Raw genomic sequence first — 19,319 nt, 5'->3', positions numbered from 1 at the left:
GCTGTAGAGTGGAGGCAGTCTCAGAGATCACCTGTATTAAGTTATCACCGATTTTTGGTATCTTCCAAGGCATATTCAGCTCTGGTACCTTAAAACAGGCAGTCTTAAGGTGACAGTACATATGGTTATCCAAACAAGCAAACTTTCCTCAGTGAAGGCCTAATGAACTAGAAGACTTTGGTTGCCATGTGACATACAAGATTACGCTATTTTGATGCATGCCACTGCATATATTTGCAGTTCCTTTGCCCTAGCATGGCTTGCCTCTGGTCTATAAAGACATGCAGTATGTAATCCAGGACCATGGGCTCCTCTACATTTCTCCAGGCATGCCCCAAAGCCTTCCCTACCTACGCCACCCGTAGTATTCATGCCTCAGATTAGCTACATGTAAGCTAGAAGATGACCCAGGAAAAGGCTGACAGATGGGAAGGAGCAAACCTGTTGCTGAGAAAGCAGTTCTGAATTATCTTTATGATGAAGTTAGCTGCCTCTCGGTCAGTCATGTTGGCGCAGAATCTGTTCCTGTCCAAGGAAGTGAGAAAAGCAGACAAAGATAAAAACGCAGCTGTTAGAACAGCTTTGATTTTCAAAACTAAGCTAGAGAAATCCTGTTATGTGAAAGTCTGGATGGCTACTGCCAACTTTGGTTTGTGGTAGACATCAGGGTGGGATGAATGCATGTTAACATGCCCTGCTTTGCTTTCATACATTGTTGTGAGCCTTTTTGTTTCATCCATATCGTTTGCTGGTTATCTCAGTTTGTTTGTTTCCTTGGCTGCATTCTCTCTTGTGGATTCGTTGCGGCTTCAAATGTAAAGGGATTTGCGGTGGCAACGGAACAGGCTGATGGAAGTTAGCTCCACGCTTTCCTTGGTCAGCCCCTCATGGCCACTATTTCCTCCCCCTGTGACATTGGTGAGCTTTTTGCCAACTTAACAACAACAACAACAACAACAACAACAACATCATTCAATTTATATACCGCCCTTCAGGACAACTTAACGCCCTCTTAGCGTGGTTTACAAAGTATGTTATTATTATCCCCACAACAAACACCCTGTGAGGTAGGTGGGGCTGAGAGAGCTCTGGAGGAGCTGTGACTGACCCAAGGTCACCCAGCTGGTTTCAAGTGGAGGAGTGGGGAATCAAACCTGGTTCTCCAGATTAGAGTCCTGCCTTTCTTAACCACTACACCAAACTGGCTCCACTTGCTACACTGTTATAATGCTACAGTAACTTAACTACTTTTTAAACCATTTTTTTTAAAAAGGGGGTCAACAAAAAGTACTCCAGTGGCTTAACAGGAAAAATGGGAGAGGGCATGATGGCATGAGGGCATGAGGGCATGATGGCAGTGATATGACGCCAATGTGGGTAGGGCATTTGGAAACGAATACCCTCCTGTCCACTTGATGAGCAAGCTTGCTTAGACATCATGTGATCATTCAGGAAAGATCACAGCAAAACAGGGAAACACTGAAAAGTAGACAGTTGAAGGATGACTTGGTTTGGATGGTGCAAAAAACACCACCCCACCAAGACAGCCGAGATTGAGCAAAGCATGGATGCTAAGTTCTGTGTCATTTTTGCATTACTTACTATTTTTGTGCCGTTTATGACTTATGTGTCATTTTTATGCTACTGATGGAAAGGTGGCATTCATTTAACAGTAATAATTCTATCAAGCTTTGTTACTATGGCCCGGGTGGTTAGGATGGAGATAACTGGTGTTCTGAGCAGAAATGGGAATTTTTGGATTGCAACAAGACCTTCAATATAAAGCAAAATCCCTAGTAAACATCTAGTGATCTCAGGGACAGCACCACTGCAGCAAAGCATGTAACCTTCATCAGCAACCAGGATGAGAGGCCTCTGCTAGTGCAATGTAAGAGTATACATATAATAAAAATATATGTATTTAAAAATATAATCCAGCCCTCTTGCTTCCACACCACGATTAACAATATGTGCGGCTTACTTTAATAGCTTGATTGTCTGCCCTCGAAAACATGGCAGCCCCGTGTCCAGCATTAACGTGACCAGTGAGACCACGGCATCCATGTAAGGCCTGCAAAAGAAGAGAAGGCAAGAGTTCTCAGACTCTTCTGGCTGCTGGAGAGAGAGAGAGAGAGAGAGAGAGGGAGAGAGAGAGACACACACACACACACACACAATAAAATGGTGGAACTCAGCTGGGAATGGATCACACCTTATTACAGTAATTAAATCTACACAGTGTAATCCTCTTCCATTTGCTGATGAAGCTGCGCTGCCATCCACAATCTGTCACTCTAACGAAATTACTGCGACAAAAGGCAATTCCACTCCTCAGAGCCTGGCAGCTACACACACACACAAACGGTAGTTGCAGGAATGGAATGTTGAAAATTGGTTACCTGCCAGTGGGGGAAGGATGCTGAGAAACTGTATTTTGGAAACTGAATGCTGCATCACACTTTTTTTTAAAACCATGCATAGCGTTAGTGAGGATAACAAGCTGAAATTCCCTGTGGAATACACACACCGTGACGAACCTCAGGCTTGCTGCAATGTAATGTGTGGTGCAGAGCTACCACGCACACACTCCTGCTCCCACTTAGGCACATTTGCTTTTCAGCTCCAAGAAAGCCAAGAATTCCAGTGCTCCGAATGCTCCTCTGTGTGCACTGATACAGAATTTGATTTTTAACCTATATAGCTTTTAAGATGGATGATGGCAGTAGGTGGTTTATTTTATTTTACTTGTTTCACTTCATTTATACCTGCCTTTCTCCCCAGTGGGGACCCAAAGTGGCTTACGCTGTTCTCCTCTCTTCCATTTTCCCTCACAACAACCCTGCAAGGTAGGTTAGGCTGAGAGAGCAAGTGGCCTAAAGTCACCCAGACAGCTTCCCTGGCAGAGCCGGGAATCGAACCTGGATTGCCCAGATCCTAGTCCATCACTCTACCCACTAAACCACTCTGGCTATGTATTAGACTTGGGAACAGCTAGACGAGTCATCTCTGTGGCAGGGCTTCAAAGAGAGATGCATCTGCAGCAGGGCAAAAATATGCAGTTATTAGATCTCGGAGTAGTAATTCAAGACCAGATCCAACAGCAGATGCGCCTTCACCTGACTGCGAGGTATCCCCTGACACACATCTCCATGAACCACTTGAATGGCGTCGCCTCCATCTTTCCTCCCATGATCATCACCATCTCATCGGTCAGCTTGATGTCCGGCTCCCAACCCAGGTTTCCACCAGGTGAGCTCTCAAACATGAAACCAAAATCTGTGCCAGCAAGAGAGAGCAAGACAGAGAAAGATTGGCGGACTATGGTCGGTTTCTGGTCACAATGAAATGGCTGCTGCAATAACATCTCAGATATTATTGTAATGAACTTTTTAAAAAAATGGCTGAGACTTGGTATTATCCTGTATGCACTTTAGAAGTTAGCAAAAAGCATAAAAGAACAGTGCACAAATAAATAAGGTTGTTTGTGCTGATATCCCTTAGTACTAAATGTCTGTGAAGCAAACTCCATTTTACATGCAAAAATGTGCACTGAAGCCCTGATTTTTTTAAAATGAAAAGCAGCCTCGGGAGGCTGCAAACTTAAGTGGAGGAGCAGAGCATATACGTGCATGTGCCCACACTTAACTCTCTTCTTGCTAGCTGATTTTTCGACTCAAGGAGAAAAACATCACTCCTTGCAAGCGATAAGGCAGGAATTGCTCTATGTTGCAAGATTTTGTGATTATAAGCAAAGCACAAATATTTTATTTTTCAGGAAGTCCACATCCTCCAAATTTGGCAGGGTGAAAGGGTGGTCACGTGTCCACGAAACACCACTTTTTGGTTACAACCATCAGAAATATAACATACAAGAAGGCAAAAAAACCCCAAGCAACTGAACTAACCAATATGAATGAGATGCCCGTGTTTGTCCAGCATGATGTTGCCGTTGTGCCTGTCTTTAATCTGGAGCAGGAACAACAGAAGGCTATAGGCAGCCATGCTGCGGATGAAGTTGTAGCGAGCCTGTATAGATGAGACAATGTCAACAGTTTTAGATGGAGAGAAACGGCGGTGGGTTAAGGAAGCTGCTGAGAAACTGGGTGGGATGAGCAGCAAAGGAAGCAAGAAGAAAATCAAGCACCTCAAACTGTAAGCAAAGCATAGCCGACAGGTGCCTGTCCCCTCATCTGATACACTATGAACTGAGATGGGGAGTTATATCTCTGCAACAGACAGTACCTATCGCGGTTAGAGGGGTGTCTTGACTAGAACCAAGGAGGATCACCAGGTTCTATGGAGTTCACTGGGTGACCATGGATCAGTAACTTAGTTCTCAGCCTAGCCTATCTCACAAGGTAGTTGTTACAATTGTCTCTCCCTCTTATCTATACCCAACCCTTTAAGGAAGGTTAGGATAAAAAATCTAACCAAGCCTAACAATACTAATAATCTGTCCTTTCCTTTGGATATCAACTAATACCTTTCTCAAGGAAGGGACACCAGTATAGAAACCATCTCTGTCTCTCTGCAGGAAGTGTGGAGGATCACAAGGTGGGAACACACAATAAGGTCTTCTCAGTGGTGGAGCCCAGACTTTGAAACACTTAGCCCTGCCTGATATCCCACTTGCTAGTTTGTCTGTACATATGTGTATGTTTGTGTGTGTATATTAACATTAGCAGAAACGTCCTATTAGTAAGAGCCACTCAACAGTGAAACTAATTACTTTGGGGATGGGACTCTCTCTCAATGGAGATCTTCAACCAGAGGCTGGATAGACACCTGTTCGGGATCCTCTAGCTTTGGATTTCCTGTTTGTATTGCTTTGGCTCTTGCCGCTCTGCTGCTTAACCATTTTCAGTTTGCTGTTGCATTATTCAGAACTTTTAAATATTTTTTAAAAATTGTCTTAATGCATTCACTAAGATTGTTTAGCTGTCTTGAGGATCCCATTTTTGAATGGGAAGCAGAATCAAAACACTTTCGTAAGTGAATAATTAAGCAAGGATAGAAGTTTTCATTTAGGCATTTTCCTATCCAGCACAAGACGACAAGTATATTGGCTCATGACGCTGACAATATCAATGGATTCAGACATGAGGCTTAACAAGGCTGCAATAAACATGTAATCTGGGGAAGGGGGCCCATGATCAAAAAACGTCTCTATAGCCAAAGCTTACCTATGTATCTGGGTGACATTACCTTTTGGAATGCTAGGCTTGATTCATCTCCATATTGTCTTGTAAAGTAGTCATACATCCCAAAGTCCGTCTGCCTACCCAGCTGATCGCGGGAAGTACAATCAGGAATGCATTCAATAACACCACACTGAAATAGGAAAGGAGAAAAATGAAAAAATTGCTAATAACAACAGTCCCATGCCAGTTACCAATGGCAGCTGCGCATGATGTCTGGGATCCAAAGAACTATTTACAGTCTGATCCTATGTGCATTTACTTTGAAGAGAAAAGTACACATCGCTGCAGCTTTAGGCACCCCTGATTCGTATGAATCCACTGGAATTTTCCACTTTTTCTCCCTTAATCAGCTGACGTCTCTGCTGTATCAGTTTCAAAAGCCACCTGCCTTGTGTGGCATGAGATGGGCGAGGGTTTGAGAAGAAAGGCTCTCCTTCGTTCATGGAACTGGATCCATTGTTTTATGGCTCTCAGCCCAAGTGCTTCAGCGTTCTAAAACTGCGCGCACGAGATCTCCCACTTTATATACAGAGAAGTGAGGGGCTCTACTGCAAAAAGAGCAGCGTGGAAAGCTTACAAAGAACTCCCTTCAGTTACATGAGTAGAAGTCAGAAGAAAAATGATCATGGCAGTGTCCACCCGACCCTTCAGCACCATAGCTGTATAGCTCCAAATGCAATTCTACAATCCATATCCTTCCGTGTTGTTCTTACCAATTCTTTTTATCTTATACAAAATAACTGCTGAAGATGTGATTTTAAAGGAAGACCAGGACACAGGGAGAGGGTTTACTTATTCTTCCAACTCACCTCATTTTCCCACTTCATACTTTTCTACCCCATGAGCCCAGAGGGGCTAAAAGCAGGGAGAGATTTTCAGCAGGAAAGCAGGGCAAGGGAAAAGGGCAGGGCTTTTTTTCAGCTGGAACGTGGTGGAATGGAGTTCTAGAACCTCTTGAAAATGGTCACATGGCTGGTGGCCCTGCCCCCTGATCTCCAGACAGAGGGGAGTTTAGATTGCTCTCCGTGCCGCTGAGCGGTGCGGAGAGCAATCTAAACTCCCCTCTGTCTGGAAATCAGGGGGCGGGGCCACCAGCCATGTGACCATTTTCTCCAAGGGCAACCCACTGAGTTCCACCCCCTCTTTTCCCAGAAAAAAAGCCCTGGAAAAGGGTACACACAGGCATTCTCCTCCCCCTCCCCCCCCCTCATGAGACTCCTTCTTTAAATTGAAGCTCCACAGTCCACATTCTGGATAGTCTGCTCCTCACTTTGAACATTTGGAAAGGTAGTCCATAATTTTCTAAAATAAACTGTAACTATTAAAAGAATCGTGAAACTTCATGGGCCTCAGTGGGGCAGAAAGACCCTTGGCTCTCCTCAAAACGATTAGAAGTGATGTTTGTGCACGCACAGCCGTCGATATGGGGCTGCACAGAGACCCTAAAGCAGGAGCTCCCAGCCTTTCTGACATGGAGTGGTGGGCATGACCACGAAATGGCCATCAAGGGAGGCAGAGCTAATGACAAAATTGCTGTTGCAGGAGGTGGAGCCACACACAAAGGAAGCCCAAGTACAAGGTACAAGAGGAGTCATTTTAAATAACGCAATGGGGAAGAGTGAAAGAGGAAAACCAAGTCTGTAGTGGCAGCCGGCACTGAAACAAAATTATTTTAATCTGCACAGCCAATCAGATCTCCAATGGCCAATCAGATGCCCTGCTGGGCAGGAGCCCCACCCACTTTGTAAAAACACTTGATGGGTGCCAGGAAAGGTGTTGGTAGGTGCCATAGCGTCCACGGGCACCACTCTGGGGACCCCTGCCCTAAAAAATAATGCTTAGAATACATGCCTATGGGAGTTTCACATCGTCTTCACAGAAGATGTCATTTGTGACTGCATAAAATTCTGACCTACTATTTGAGCAAGTAGCTCAGCAAATACTCACCCCTGGAGCTGTGGCCACTACTCTGTAGGGAAACACATAGAGGTCCAGTCCTACCAACTGAAATATGTTCTTGAAAAGATCAATGATCTGCAAAGCCAGCATGTCCTATCCAGGAATAAATGACAAATGTCAGAAGAATCGCACACATGTGCAGCTGAACAGATATATATGCATGTACGCGAGCACGCACCTGCCTCCTGGTTAAAATCCTGCAAAGTCTAAACAATATTGTCAGTGTAATCGTTTTGTTTATTCAATCTACTTTGACTCAATCTTTGCAATGTGCTGATCACTATAACAGGGTGCAGGCAGACCACCCGAGGTAATTAGTTGGATTAAAATCAATGATGCAAATTAGATTAATGATGCAAATGATTTGCAATGATGCAAGTTGGAGGCTAAACAGGGATCTAGATAAAATGCCTCTAATTATATGGGATCTTTTCCTCTCAACATATAGTTAACCCTTAGATTGTTCAAATCAGAATCTGAAGAAGGGTAAGAAATTAACTGGATAAAGTTTTGTGAAATTTACACATGCTAATAAGAAAAAAACGACACAGCTAACCAAGTCAGTTTCATCCAAGATCAATATTAAGACAGGGATACACCATCCATAGACTTGTCAGCATTGGGAATAAATACATTTTATTCAGTCCACCATCAGCGTGGGAGCAACTGCCAACATGATGGCACAGCAACCTTCCTCCCAAAATTTGTTATTTTGATGTACTATGATTATTGCTAAAGACCAACTGCTAAGAAAGTCTCATATTATCATACCTGTCTGCAGTCATCGCCTACTTTAAAAATAGCTGCCTGCCAGCAAACCTTCTTGCTTTCTACCCCGTCTTCTCCACTTTCATCTATGGAGTCAGAACGACAACGGAGACCTAGAAAAAGAGCAAAGCCCCAAAACTCAATTAGTAACTTGTGAAAAATAGGAGACCACTAAAACCTGGTTCTGATTACTAGCGCTGCTGTCACCACTATAAATAATGGCACTTAACTAGTTGTGCTGAAGTTTGTAACTACCAGCCTTGGTTCGTGAACTTCAGTCGCAAATAATATTCTCCTTCAATTCAAGGCAAGTAGTACCCCTCGAAGAGTTCTTCTCTGTCCCCCTGGCAGGAGAAGCATGATTCTTCAGCTTGTTGCAACATGTTGGGAAAACCTCTGGGGATACCAACTTGGGACACCCATTGCAACACGATCACTTCTTAAAACTGCTTCTCACTTTATGTAGCTGCTTGGGCACAATAATATTCACTGTCATAGTCTGAAGGCATGACGTACCTTGCTAAAATCCTTGGGGTCACATATTCCAGTAGGGTTGCCAGGCTGAGCCTGTCAACTGGTGGGAAGGTGAAGGGGGAATGGGGACGTAAAGGGGAGCATATGATGTCAGCAACATTGCCAACATTAATGCATCACTTCTGGATAAAACTCAAAAGTGACAGTGGGTAGCTCTAGGAATCACCACAACTCTATGGTAAAACTTACTATGTGCCTGCTTATGGCTGAAAAACTCTTGGTGATTCCTAAGTGGAGGGAGGGGTGGGGGCAGGGCTTTTTTTCAGCAGGAATGCAGTGGAACGGAGTTCCGGAACCTCTTGAAAATAGTCATATGGCTGGTGGCCCCACCCCCTGATCTCCAGACTGAGGGCAATCTCAACTCCCCTCTGTCTTGAGATCAGGGGGCGGGGCCACCAGCCATGTGAACATTTTCTCTGAGGGCAACCCACTGAGTTCCATCACCTCTTTTCCCAGAAAAAAAGCCCTGGGTGGGGGGAAATCCCAGGAAATTCCAATCAAAATGGAAAGTTTTATTGAATAGTATAAATAGAGATACTGGACTAACCTTCTTTTTCAAGTTCACTGACTCCACACCTTTTTACCTTAAACTTGGCCAAGTAGGGCGCTTTTGCAGCACTGAAAGTACAAAAAAAGGGATAGGAGTTTGAAGTAATCAGTAAAGAATGAATGATGTAATCAATAAAGAACAACTGACATGTGAAAGTAAAAAGAGCACCTGCTGGATCTGACCAAAAGGGCCATCTAGTCCAGTATCCTGTTTCCACAGTAGCTAACCAGTTATCCCAGAAAACCCCCTCCAGGTACACAGAGGACAAAGCCCCCCTCCCCCACTGCTGCCTCCCAACAACTAGCATTCAGAGCTATACTGCCTCTGAACACACTGATGGACCTATTCTCAGTGAATTTACATGATCCCCCTTTTACAGTTACATCCTACATAAAGTAACCACATTTTTACTGGAGTTAAATCCCCCAGTATGGATGTGAAACTTGAACAATGAAAAAAGAAGACAGGAAGAAGACTGGTTCTTTTGAAACGGGGTGGTGGAGGAGAGATTTATGGATACTACATACTGCCAAAAGACAAGCAGGTTCTAGATCAAATCAAGCCTGCATTCTCCTTACAAGCTAAAATGTCTCAACTGAGGCTATCATACTTTATATTGTCAAAGGCTTTCACGGCCGGAGAACGATGGTTGTTGTGGATTTTCTGGGCTGCATAGCCGTGGTTTTGGCATTGTAGTTCCTGACGTTTCGCCAGCAGCTGTGGCTGCTGGCTATCATACTTTGGTCAAATCATAAGACTCACTGGAAAAGGCAGTAATGGTAGGAAAAGCTGCAGGCAGCAGGAAAAGAGGCTCATCCAACTTGAGATGGATAGGGAAGCCACAGCCTGCAGTTTGCAAGAGTGAGCAAGGCTGTCCATGATAGGATGTTCTGGAGGTCATTATTTTGTAAGGTAGCCATAAGTCAGAAGTGACTTGAGAGCACGTAACACACAAAAATTGAGCTGAGATATAAAACAAGACCAGCATACCTTTGCATAGGTGTTCCTGACTTGTAGTCAATGTCCAAAACAATGGCTTCAGGATTGCTTGGCAAATAACAACCTAATCAAGAGGGAGAGAGGAAGACAGTTGTTTGGTAAAGCATGTGAAGTTGCCAAGCTAGTGCAAGGACAAATGCCCAAGAAGTCATTTATTATTTATAATCCTTCCTTTCTCCCCAGCGAGGACCCAAAGTGCCTTCACTCTCCTCTCCTTCATTTTATCTTCACAACAACCCTGTGAGGTAGGTTAGGCTAAGAGCGTGTAACTGGCCCAATGTCATCCAGTGAGCTTCCGTGTTTTCCATGAACAATTATTTTGTTCTTGTGCATGCTTACGTTAGGCTATGCATAGGGTTGCCATACCAGTCAACTGACTGGTAAAATACTGTGTAAAGTGATCATCTACGGCTTGACTAGAGCCAAATATTGTCAAGGATTTCATGAACCTGGGAATACCTTTTTAAAATTTTATTTTTTTATTTATTTCATGAAGATGTCATTTAGGGAACAGGAGAGCAGGCTCTTTACTCTCTAAACTTGCAGCCTTCAGGGGCTTACTGGTCCATTAATTTGATCTGACTTCCCGTAACACGGAGGGAAACTCATTCCCAAAGGATATTGGACTGCTGAAAGCAGAAACTAGAATCCTGTATCACTTTATATTTACATGCTCTCTTTTGTACCCAGGTATATATCTACGGAACAGTGCCATCTTAATAGCACTTAAATAAGCCTCATTTAATAGACTTCTGCAGGAGTAAACTTGCCTGCTTAGGACAGCACTGTAAGCTTCCCAAACCACTCAATGCATCTGATGAGGGGAGTGCTGGCCTATGAAAAGTTATGCCATCGTACATTTAAGGTTTTTCATGAGCAAAGCCTTATTCCTGAATTGCTCCTCCAACACGCTGGCTTCGGCAGACTGCACCGGGTGTTCCTCACACTATGGCAAGAGTTCTCTCCCTTCATTTTTGGCCTTGTTAAAAGATCAATTATCTGAGACCAAGACCAAGACCTCTATATCAACTTCAGTGTTTGTGCTACTACAGCCATCTAAAGGACATGATTAAAAACCCAAAACACTTCAGTTGCAAGAGGGGGACAGTCCAACTGCTAAAGCTGCTCATGTGCGGACGCCGGGAGCTAAGATGTTAACAATTGTACACTGCCTAAAATTAAATCTCCAGCTTTGCTAATTTGGAGGCTACCTTCTCTTAATTTCTGCTCCCCGCTTAACACGCGGCCCCATATATTCCATACTTTGGAAGAATGCTCTATTAACTGCTGGCTTTCATATTCTCCAGGAGAATATGAAGTATTTATTTGGCCTTTGACACAGCCCAAGATCTTTATTTGTGATGCATCGTGTATCTATTCCCACTTCATTTTAAGGTTCTTATGAACTACAGCAAAGCAACTTTCAATCGTCATGCCAGCCAACATATTTCTCTCTTTCTCTTTCTTCCCCTGCTTCCGTGTCTTAAATTTATTCTGCTTCACACCCAGCCCAATGAAGTGTTCTGCAGGGCTTGAAAGACTGCCTACTACTTTGTGACAATGCTACCTGCAACATTCAAAAGTTAGCAATTTAGGCTTCTTACCAGGCTGCACTTTCACATCAGACAAAGCATTCAAACAGGCCTTCTTTCTTTCTTCACCTTTAGGGAAAGGCCTATGAAGAAGAGACTTTTGTTTTAAAAAACCTGATTGATTAAATCTGCGATATTAGCAGTGCATTTCACTGCAGGGGGACAGCAGGGGGACAGCAAAACATTCATAAAATACCACATTTGAATGTATTTCAGCTTTGGTCAGCTGCCAGTAATGCTGCTATTTTACAAGGGTCCCTTTCTTTAGCTTATTCACACACTTTTCACAAAACCACTATGCCCTGCGCAGAAATTCCAACCGAGACAGGTTTTTTTATTAGTAGAAATAATGAATATACTCATGGCCCTAGAATTTATTTTTCTGGTATAGTTATAAACTCATGACAGCTTCCCTCTTCCAATTTCAGGCTACAATGTCATAAATCAAACAATAGACAAACTTTTCTATTATGTTTCTGAAATGACAAGTAGATCTTATCGCACTAAATGGAATGTGCCTTGAGTGTACATGTTATGACAGCATGTATTTCTAAATGTGTTTGTCTCATTAATACCTTACTTTTTGGGATGTACTCTATACATTTTTTTTTACATAGATGGGTTGGATCTAGTGATCTGCTTGATCTGATGGGTTGGATCTGGTGATCTGCTTGAAAAGTGAGCATGGATCACCCCCACTTCCCCATCATCCCGGCAGTCCCTTCTGACTAATAAAGAGGTAAATTCCATTCAATAAAGCAACCATTTAAACTATCAAAAATTGTATTGTTTAAACATTAACAAGCTCACAATCTATTAGACAGTCATATTCTTACATACTAGCTCTGCTACTGGTCCTTATTAAGAAAAGTTAACATGTTCCAGTATTAATCTAGTGCACATCAATATTAAAGGTTGACACTGGAAAAACACACATACCACAGGCACAGACGATACTGAAATGCACAGGTAGCCCTGTGCCAGTTTTCCAAGTCTTGGAAAATGTTTAAACATTACAGTGATACATAAAGGGTAAAAAAAAAATCTTTATTGTTTAATTGTTTAAATATGTAATGTTTTTGATTTCTACTTCCAACCACAGGAAAGCGGCTTCCTTGGCTTATGAAGCTCAAATGGAGTAAAAGTCACAAAGGTCAGTGGGCTGCAATGAAGAGGGGAAGGAGGCAGAACCCCCCCCCCTCTCCCATCAGCACAGTCATCCCCTTCCCTTCCTTCATTGAAGCCCACTGACCCATGTAGATTCCATGTGCCTCAGAATCAATTTTCCCAGTGCCGGACTCGGCTGCTGGGTTGAGAAAAAGCAGGGAAGATCCTCGACGTTCACGGCTTTCTGATGAGGGATTGTTGGATCCAGCCACGTGTGTGAAATGACCCTGGGAGACGCTGTACATTTCATGTTAGGGCTTAGGGTTCATGACCAAGGTCAACTGTAAACAGCTAGCTGCTCAGAACGCCACTTTTAATCAGTTACTTTGTGCTCAGAGAATACACTCTCAACTTCAAGATGAACTGCAGGATACTTCCAGCTGCATGATCAATGAAAGGTTATTCTTGGCCAAAATGCTATTTACAGGGGGATTAAGATAAAGAGCAGCCTTATCAGGTTCTTTTGCTTGCTCAAACAATCAGCTAAGCCACAAAAACCTGAGACCCAGAAGAATCAATGGCCCAAGTTAAACATATTAGGCAGCAAATATTAGGTGCACGTCAACTAGATACCTCGGTTTATCACGTAGATACAGACTGCCAATGAATTCTGCCTAGCTAACAGTGAAGCTGTCTACTGGTATATGCAATTAACATAATTTGAAAGAACAGTCATTGTGGCTGCATGTATAGGCGCATTCTGCAATCTTCTGCACACTTAATTGGGAACAGACATCATTAAATTCAGCCAGACTTACTAGTGAGTTTGGGGGCAAGAGCATAGTTTACAGTTTAACAACTGTCCTTTGGTGTAAGGCAACAGAGCTCAGTAAGGAAAAGAAATCTGCAAAGTGCATAATACTGGATCCAAGATCAGTATTTCCCCCCAGCTTCTGGCATTTTTATTCACATATTTACTTCTTTAACTATATAGATAATGATCAAAATGTTCACATACTGATTTCTCCAATAATGTAACAAGTTCTATACGTTGGCATGTAGAGGGCTCAGCTATTTATACCAAATGCAAACTGACTGCTAAGTAACTCCAATGCACATGGAATCTTATCAGTTTTTAGACAACTTCAAAAGCACATACACAAACAAATGGGAGGTGTATGTTTCTGCAACAGATTGGGAGAGAGCACAGCCTTCAAAGAAACAAGTTAAACTGAAACATTTAAAGGAGGAGGGGGAAAGAAGAAACGTTCATGGATGGGGCATTCTTGTGTGGAAGAGGAGATAGCTCTATAGTGTACACTAATTTATTTTTTTGCTCAAGCTTTAGATAAGCTATTCCATACGTAGTACAACAGGACAGCATACCACGAGTATAATAATAATAGTGAACTAATAAAAAGTAATAAAATTAGACTTCAAAAGGTGCACAAGTAGCAGCAGAGAGGGGTAGTTGCACTTCATGTCATTCATGGTGTTGCTGCAACCAATACAGGCTGGCGACACCCTCCCACCTTTCCCATTTACAAGAAATACATTGGTGGGATGGGGAGAGACATGCCACTTTCAGCCCAGTCACCCAAATCTTCTGAAAAAACTGAGTGACAATTACCTATTTGCTGTACAAAATTCAAGTTCTTTAGATTACAACAACAACAACAACATTCAATTTATATACCACCCTTCAGGACAACATAATACCCACTCAGAGTGGTTTACAAAGTATGTCATTATTATCCCCGCAACAAAACACCCTGTGAGGTGGGTGGAGCTGAGAGACCTCCAAAGAACTGTGACTAGCCTAAGGTCACCCAGCTGGCTTCAAGTGGAGGAGTGAGGAATCAAACCCAGCTCTCCAGAATAGAGTCCCACGCTCTTAACCGCACCACCAAACTGGCTCTAGATTCTACACCACTACTCCTTATTGCCATCAATTTTTCTTTTCAGCTTGCTTTTACCTGCCTTCCAAACTTTAACTCTATAAAAACTTGACCTATGAAGCCCTTCACGGCTTGGGACATACCAACCTGCTGGACTTCCTCTGCGATATCCTCCACTGTAACAGATTCATTATTCAGCATTAAGCCTTTTGAAAGTACCGCACTGCAAACAAGAGAAATCAGGGCCTCCCATACCCAAGTATTCTCAGTGGTAGTCTCAGCCCAGTAGAATGGCTAACTTGACAATGGATTGAGTTTCTCGATCCACAGGTGCAATGACTGCAGGATTGTCCCTACTCTCCGCTCCCCCTGGAGCCATTTCTCATCCTGTTGGGCTGTAGTGGGGACAGGGGCAAAATCACTCTCTCTCTCCACCAATGAGCAGAGCTCCACCCATGCAAAACAGAGGCTCTCGTTCCCTTCTTCCTCCCCACTACAGCCACCTGACCAGCGTGGCTATTAATACACACCCTGGGAATAAGCCTTCCTGGGACTGGAAGTGGCTCCAGAGAGGGTAGGGATGGTGAGGATGATCTCGGCCCATCGGTGCCAAGCCGATGTCAAGAAGCCCCTCCGGAGTTCTCTTTTTGCATATTATACAGAAGGGAATAGTTTAGGAGGGTGTTTTTACAATGGTGGGATGTTGCAGTGTTTGTTTTATGTTTGATGATAGATTATTGTATGTACTGTGGTTTTAATTCTTTTTACACTGTAATTCACCTTGAGTCCATGGAGAAAGGTAGATCAGAGATGCTGTAGATAAATTAATTCAACAACTGACTAAAATGTGTAGAATAACATCCATCTTGATGGTCTATGATGTAAGCCTGAAAAATCTGGACTTTTAAAAGCAAAGCACCTTGAAGTCGTATTGTCGAAGGCTTTCACGGCCGGAGAACGATGGTTGTTGGGGGTTTTCCGGGCTGTATTGCCGTGGTCTTGGCATTGTAGTTCCTGACGTTTCGCCAGCAGCTGTGGCTGGCATCTTCAGAGGTGTAGCACCAAAAGACAGAGATCTCTCAGTGTCACAGTGTGGAAAAGATGTAGGTCATTTGTATCTACTCAGGAGGGGTGGGGTTGAGCTGAGTCATTCTGTAAGAGTTTCCCAGGGTGTGGAATGCTAATGGCGGGAGGCTTCACTGTATCCTGAGGAGGTTCTTTTGCATATGGATTGGTGCTTGATGTGCTAATCTTCTCTGCAGGGCTATTGTCGGGTGTGGAGTGTTTAGTTGGCCTGGTGTTTTTCAGAACTGGAGCCCATGCTCTGTTCATTCTTAAGGTTTCTTCTTTCCTGTTGAAGTTTTGCTTATGCTTGTGAATTTCAATGGCTTCCCTGTGCAGTCTGACAAAGTAGTTGGAAGTGTTGTCCAGTATTTTGGTGTCCTGGAATAAGATACTGTGCCCTGTTTGAGTTAGGCTATGTTCAGCCACTGCTGATTTTTCAGGCTGTCCAAGTCTGCAGTGTCTTTCATGTTCTTTTATTCTTGTCTGGATGCTACGCTTTGTGGTCCCGATGTAAACTTGTCCACAGCTGCAGGGTATACGGTATACTCCTGCAGAGGTGAGGGGGTCTCTGCTGTCTTTTGCTGATCGTAGCATCTGTTGTATTTTTCGGGTGGGTCTGAATACTGCTTGAAGGTTATGCTTTTTCATAAGCTTTCCCATCTGATCAGTAATTCCTTTGATATATGGCAAAAACACTTTTCCTGTAGGTGACTGTTTTTCCTTGGTTGTTTGATTCATCCTGGGTTTGATTGCTCTTCGGATTTCATTTCTGGAGTAGCCATTTGCCTGAAGTGCGTGGTTTAGATGATTAATTTCCTCATTGAGAAAGCGCGGCTCACATATCCGTCTTGCACGATCCACTAATGTTTTCATTATGTCTCTTTTCTGTCGGGGGTGGTGATTGGAGTTTTTGTGTAAGTACCGATCAGTGTGAGTTGGTTTCCTGTAGACCTTGTGACCTAACTGAAAGTTTGCTTTGCGGATGACCCAGGTATCCAGGAATGAGAGTTTTCCCTCACTTTCTTTCTCCATTGTGAATTGTATGTTCAGGTGGATGTTGTTGAGATGATTCAAAAACTCCATCAATTCTTCCTCCCCATGGCTCCAAATGATGAATGTATCATCCACAAACCGGAACCATACACTGGGTTTGTGGGGTGCTGATTCTAGAGCTGTTTTTTCAAAATGTTCCATGTAGAAGTTTGCTATAACTGGGCTGAGTGGGCTCCCCATGGCCACCCCATCCATCTGTTCATAGAATTCGTTGTCCCATTGGTTTGATTGCTCTTCGGATTTCATTTCTGGAGTAGCCATTCAGTATCAGTTCTCTGAAACTCAATCCACAAGACATACTTGTCAGTTTTGATGTTGTATCCCTGTTTACCAAGGTTCCAGTAAAAGACACTATTGCACTGATTAATCAGATTTTCCCAGAGGATGTAACAGCCTTATTCCATCATTGTCTGACAACCAGTTACTTCCAATGGGACAACGAATTCATCATTTGGAGCCATGGGGAGGAAGAATTGATGGAGTTTTTGAATCATCTCAACAACATCCACCTGAACATACAATTCACAATGGAGAAAGAAAGTGAGGGAAAACTCTCATTCCTGGATACCTGGGTCATCCGCAAAGCAAACTTTCAGTTAGGTCACAAGGTCTACAGGAAACCAACTCACACTGATCGGTACTTACACAAAAACTCCAATCACCACCCCCGACAGAAAAGAGGCATAATGAAAACATTAGTGGATCGTGCAAGACGGATATGTGAGCCGCGCTTTCTCAATGAGGAAATTAATCATCTAAACCACGCACTTCAGGCAAATGGCTACTCCAGAAATGAAATCCGAAGAGCAATCAAACCCAGGATGAATCAAACAACCAAGGAAAAACAGTCACCTACAGGAAAAGTGTTTTTGCCATATATCAAAGGAATTACTGATCAGATGGGAAAGCTTATGAAAAAGCATAACCTTCAAGCAGTATTCAGACCCACCCGAAAAATACAACAGATGCTACGATCAGCAAAAGACAGCAGAGACCCCCTCACCTCTGCAGGAGTATACCGTATACCCTGCAGCTGTGGACAAGTTTACATCGGGACCACAAAGCGTAGCATCCAGACAAGAATAAAAGAACATGAAAGACACTGCAGACTTGGACAGCCTGAAAAATCAGCAGTGGCTGAACATAGCCTAACTCAAACAGGGCACAGTATCTTATTCCAGGACACCAAAATACTGGACAACACTTCCAACTACTTTGTCAGACTGCACAGGGAAGCCATTGAAATTCACAAGCATAAGCAAAACTTCAACAGGAAAGAAGAAACCTTAAGAATGAACAGAGCATGGGCTCCAGTTCTGAAAAACACCAGGCCAACTAAACACTCCACACCCGACAATAGCCCTGCAGAGAAGATTAGCACATCAAGCACCAATCCATATGCAAAAGAACCTCCTCAGGATACAGTGAAGCCTCCCGCCATTAGCATTCCACACCCTGGGAAACTCTTACAGAATGACTCAGCTCAACCCCACCCCTCCTGAGTAGATACAAATGACCTACATCTTTTCCACACTGTGACACTGAGAGATCTCTGTCTTTTGGTGCTACACCTCTGAAGATGCCAGCCACAGCTGCTGGCGAAACGTCAGGAACTACAATGCCAAGACCACGGCAATACAGCCCGGAAAACCCCCAACAACCACCTTGAAGTCGCTGGAAAACTGCCCTGATTTTGAAAGTATACAAATAGTGGGATATTGGTTTCAAAATGTGTAGGATGTACATTCTGGAAAAAATTATATTTGTGTGTCAAGCTGCTGCCACCCTCTGGCCGACTTTAAAAAAGGAATCAGTATAACTGTTTTTACGTTTTGCTAACATATCCTGAAAGAATAGAAATTGTATTTCATTTATGTGAACACGCATACAAAAATTGTACTTAAATATATGGTAAAAATGTTGGTAACGCATCAAACCATATGTATCTGACGAAGAAAGCTGTGGCACTCGAAAGCTTATGCTACGATAAAGTTGGTTAGTCTTAAAGGTGCTACTGGACTCTTTGTTGTTTTGCATCAAACCGTGGAGTCCTAAGAGATGGACCAACAATCTTTAATAATACGTCATCTACATTTTATAGAAAAGGCTGCAAGGCAACATACAGACCAAACTCCTAGACAATAACTGGCAGAATTGTTTGCGGACGGTAAGTGTGATCTCTTGAGCATCTGACTCTCCCTCGCCCTTCTTCCGAAGAGCTCAGGGGCGGCATACATATAGTATTCCTCTCTTCCGTTTCACCCTCATAATCATCCTGTGAACTAGGTTAGGGTGAGCCAAAGGGACTAACCTAAGGCTGCCCGATGGATTTCATTCCAGAGTGAGGATTTAAGAGTGTCCTAGTCTGACACTCAACACTTTACCATCCCAGCTCATACTTACTTGATGATGGCTGAAACGTTGGTGATTTTGTTGAAGAAATCAAATTCACGTTGATAAAACTCCTTTGCGGGTCCAGATAGCGAGCCGGTTATTTCCTCTACCAGCTGCTCCAACAGCTCCCCGATGTCAGCTACATGAAGAACCGAAAGAAGATGCGTGAGACCTCCAGCGGCGCATCCCTCCCCACAAA

General features: G+C 43.3%; 1 protein-coding gene across 1 annotated transcript in view; it reads right to left on the bottom strand.

The window, feature by feature from the left end:
• PI4KA (phosphatidylinositol 4-kinase alpha) overlaps window positions 1-19,319 on the bottom strand; it is a 105,365-nt gene that overhangs the window by 1,139 nt on the left and 84,907 nt on the right. Inside the window, exons 44-54 of the mRNA XM_054995735.1 lie at window positions 19,130-19,259; window positions 11,616-11,686; window positions 10,003-10,075; window positions 9,010-9,080; window positions 7,932-8,041; window positions 7,149-7,253; window positions 5,206-5,331; window positions 3,906-4,026; window positions 3,117-3,276; window positions 1,982-2,071; window positions 442-525 (exon numbers count right to left, since the gene is read on the bottom strand). Of these exons, the coding sequence (XP_054851710.1) occupies window positions 442-525; window positions 1,982-2,071; window positions 3,117-3,276; window positions 3,906-4,026; window positions 5,206-5,331; window positions 7,149-7,253; window positions 7,932-8,041; window positions 9,010-9,080; window positions 10,003-10,075; window positions 11,616-11,686; window positions 19,130-19,259 (1,141 nt within the window). The remainder of the gene's footprint in view (window positions 1-441; window positions 526-1,981; window positions 2,072-3,116; window positions 3,277-3,905; window positions 4,027-5,205; window positions 5,332-7,148; window positions 7,254-7,931; window positions 8,042-9,009; window positions 9,081-10,002; window positions 10,076-11,615; window positions 11,687-19,129; window positions 19,260-19,319) is intronic.

This window comes from Eublepharis macularius, chromosome 13 (assembly GCF_028583425.1).
Source record: "Eublepharis macularius isolate TG4126 chromosome 13, MPM_Emac_v1.0, whole genome shotgun sequence".
Taxonomy (NCBI): Eukaryota; Metazoa; Chordata; class Lepidosauria; order Squamata; family Eublepharidae; genus Eublepharis; species Eublepharis macularius.
This window is presented reverse-complemented; position numbering and strand designations above follow the sequence as displayed.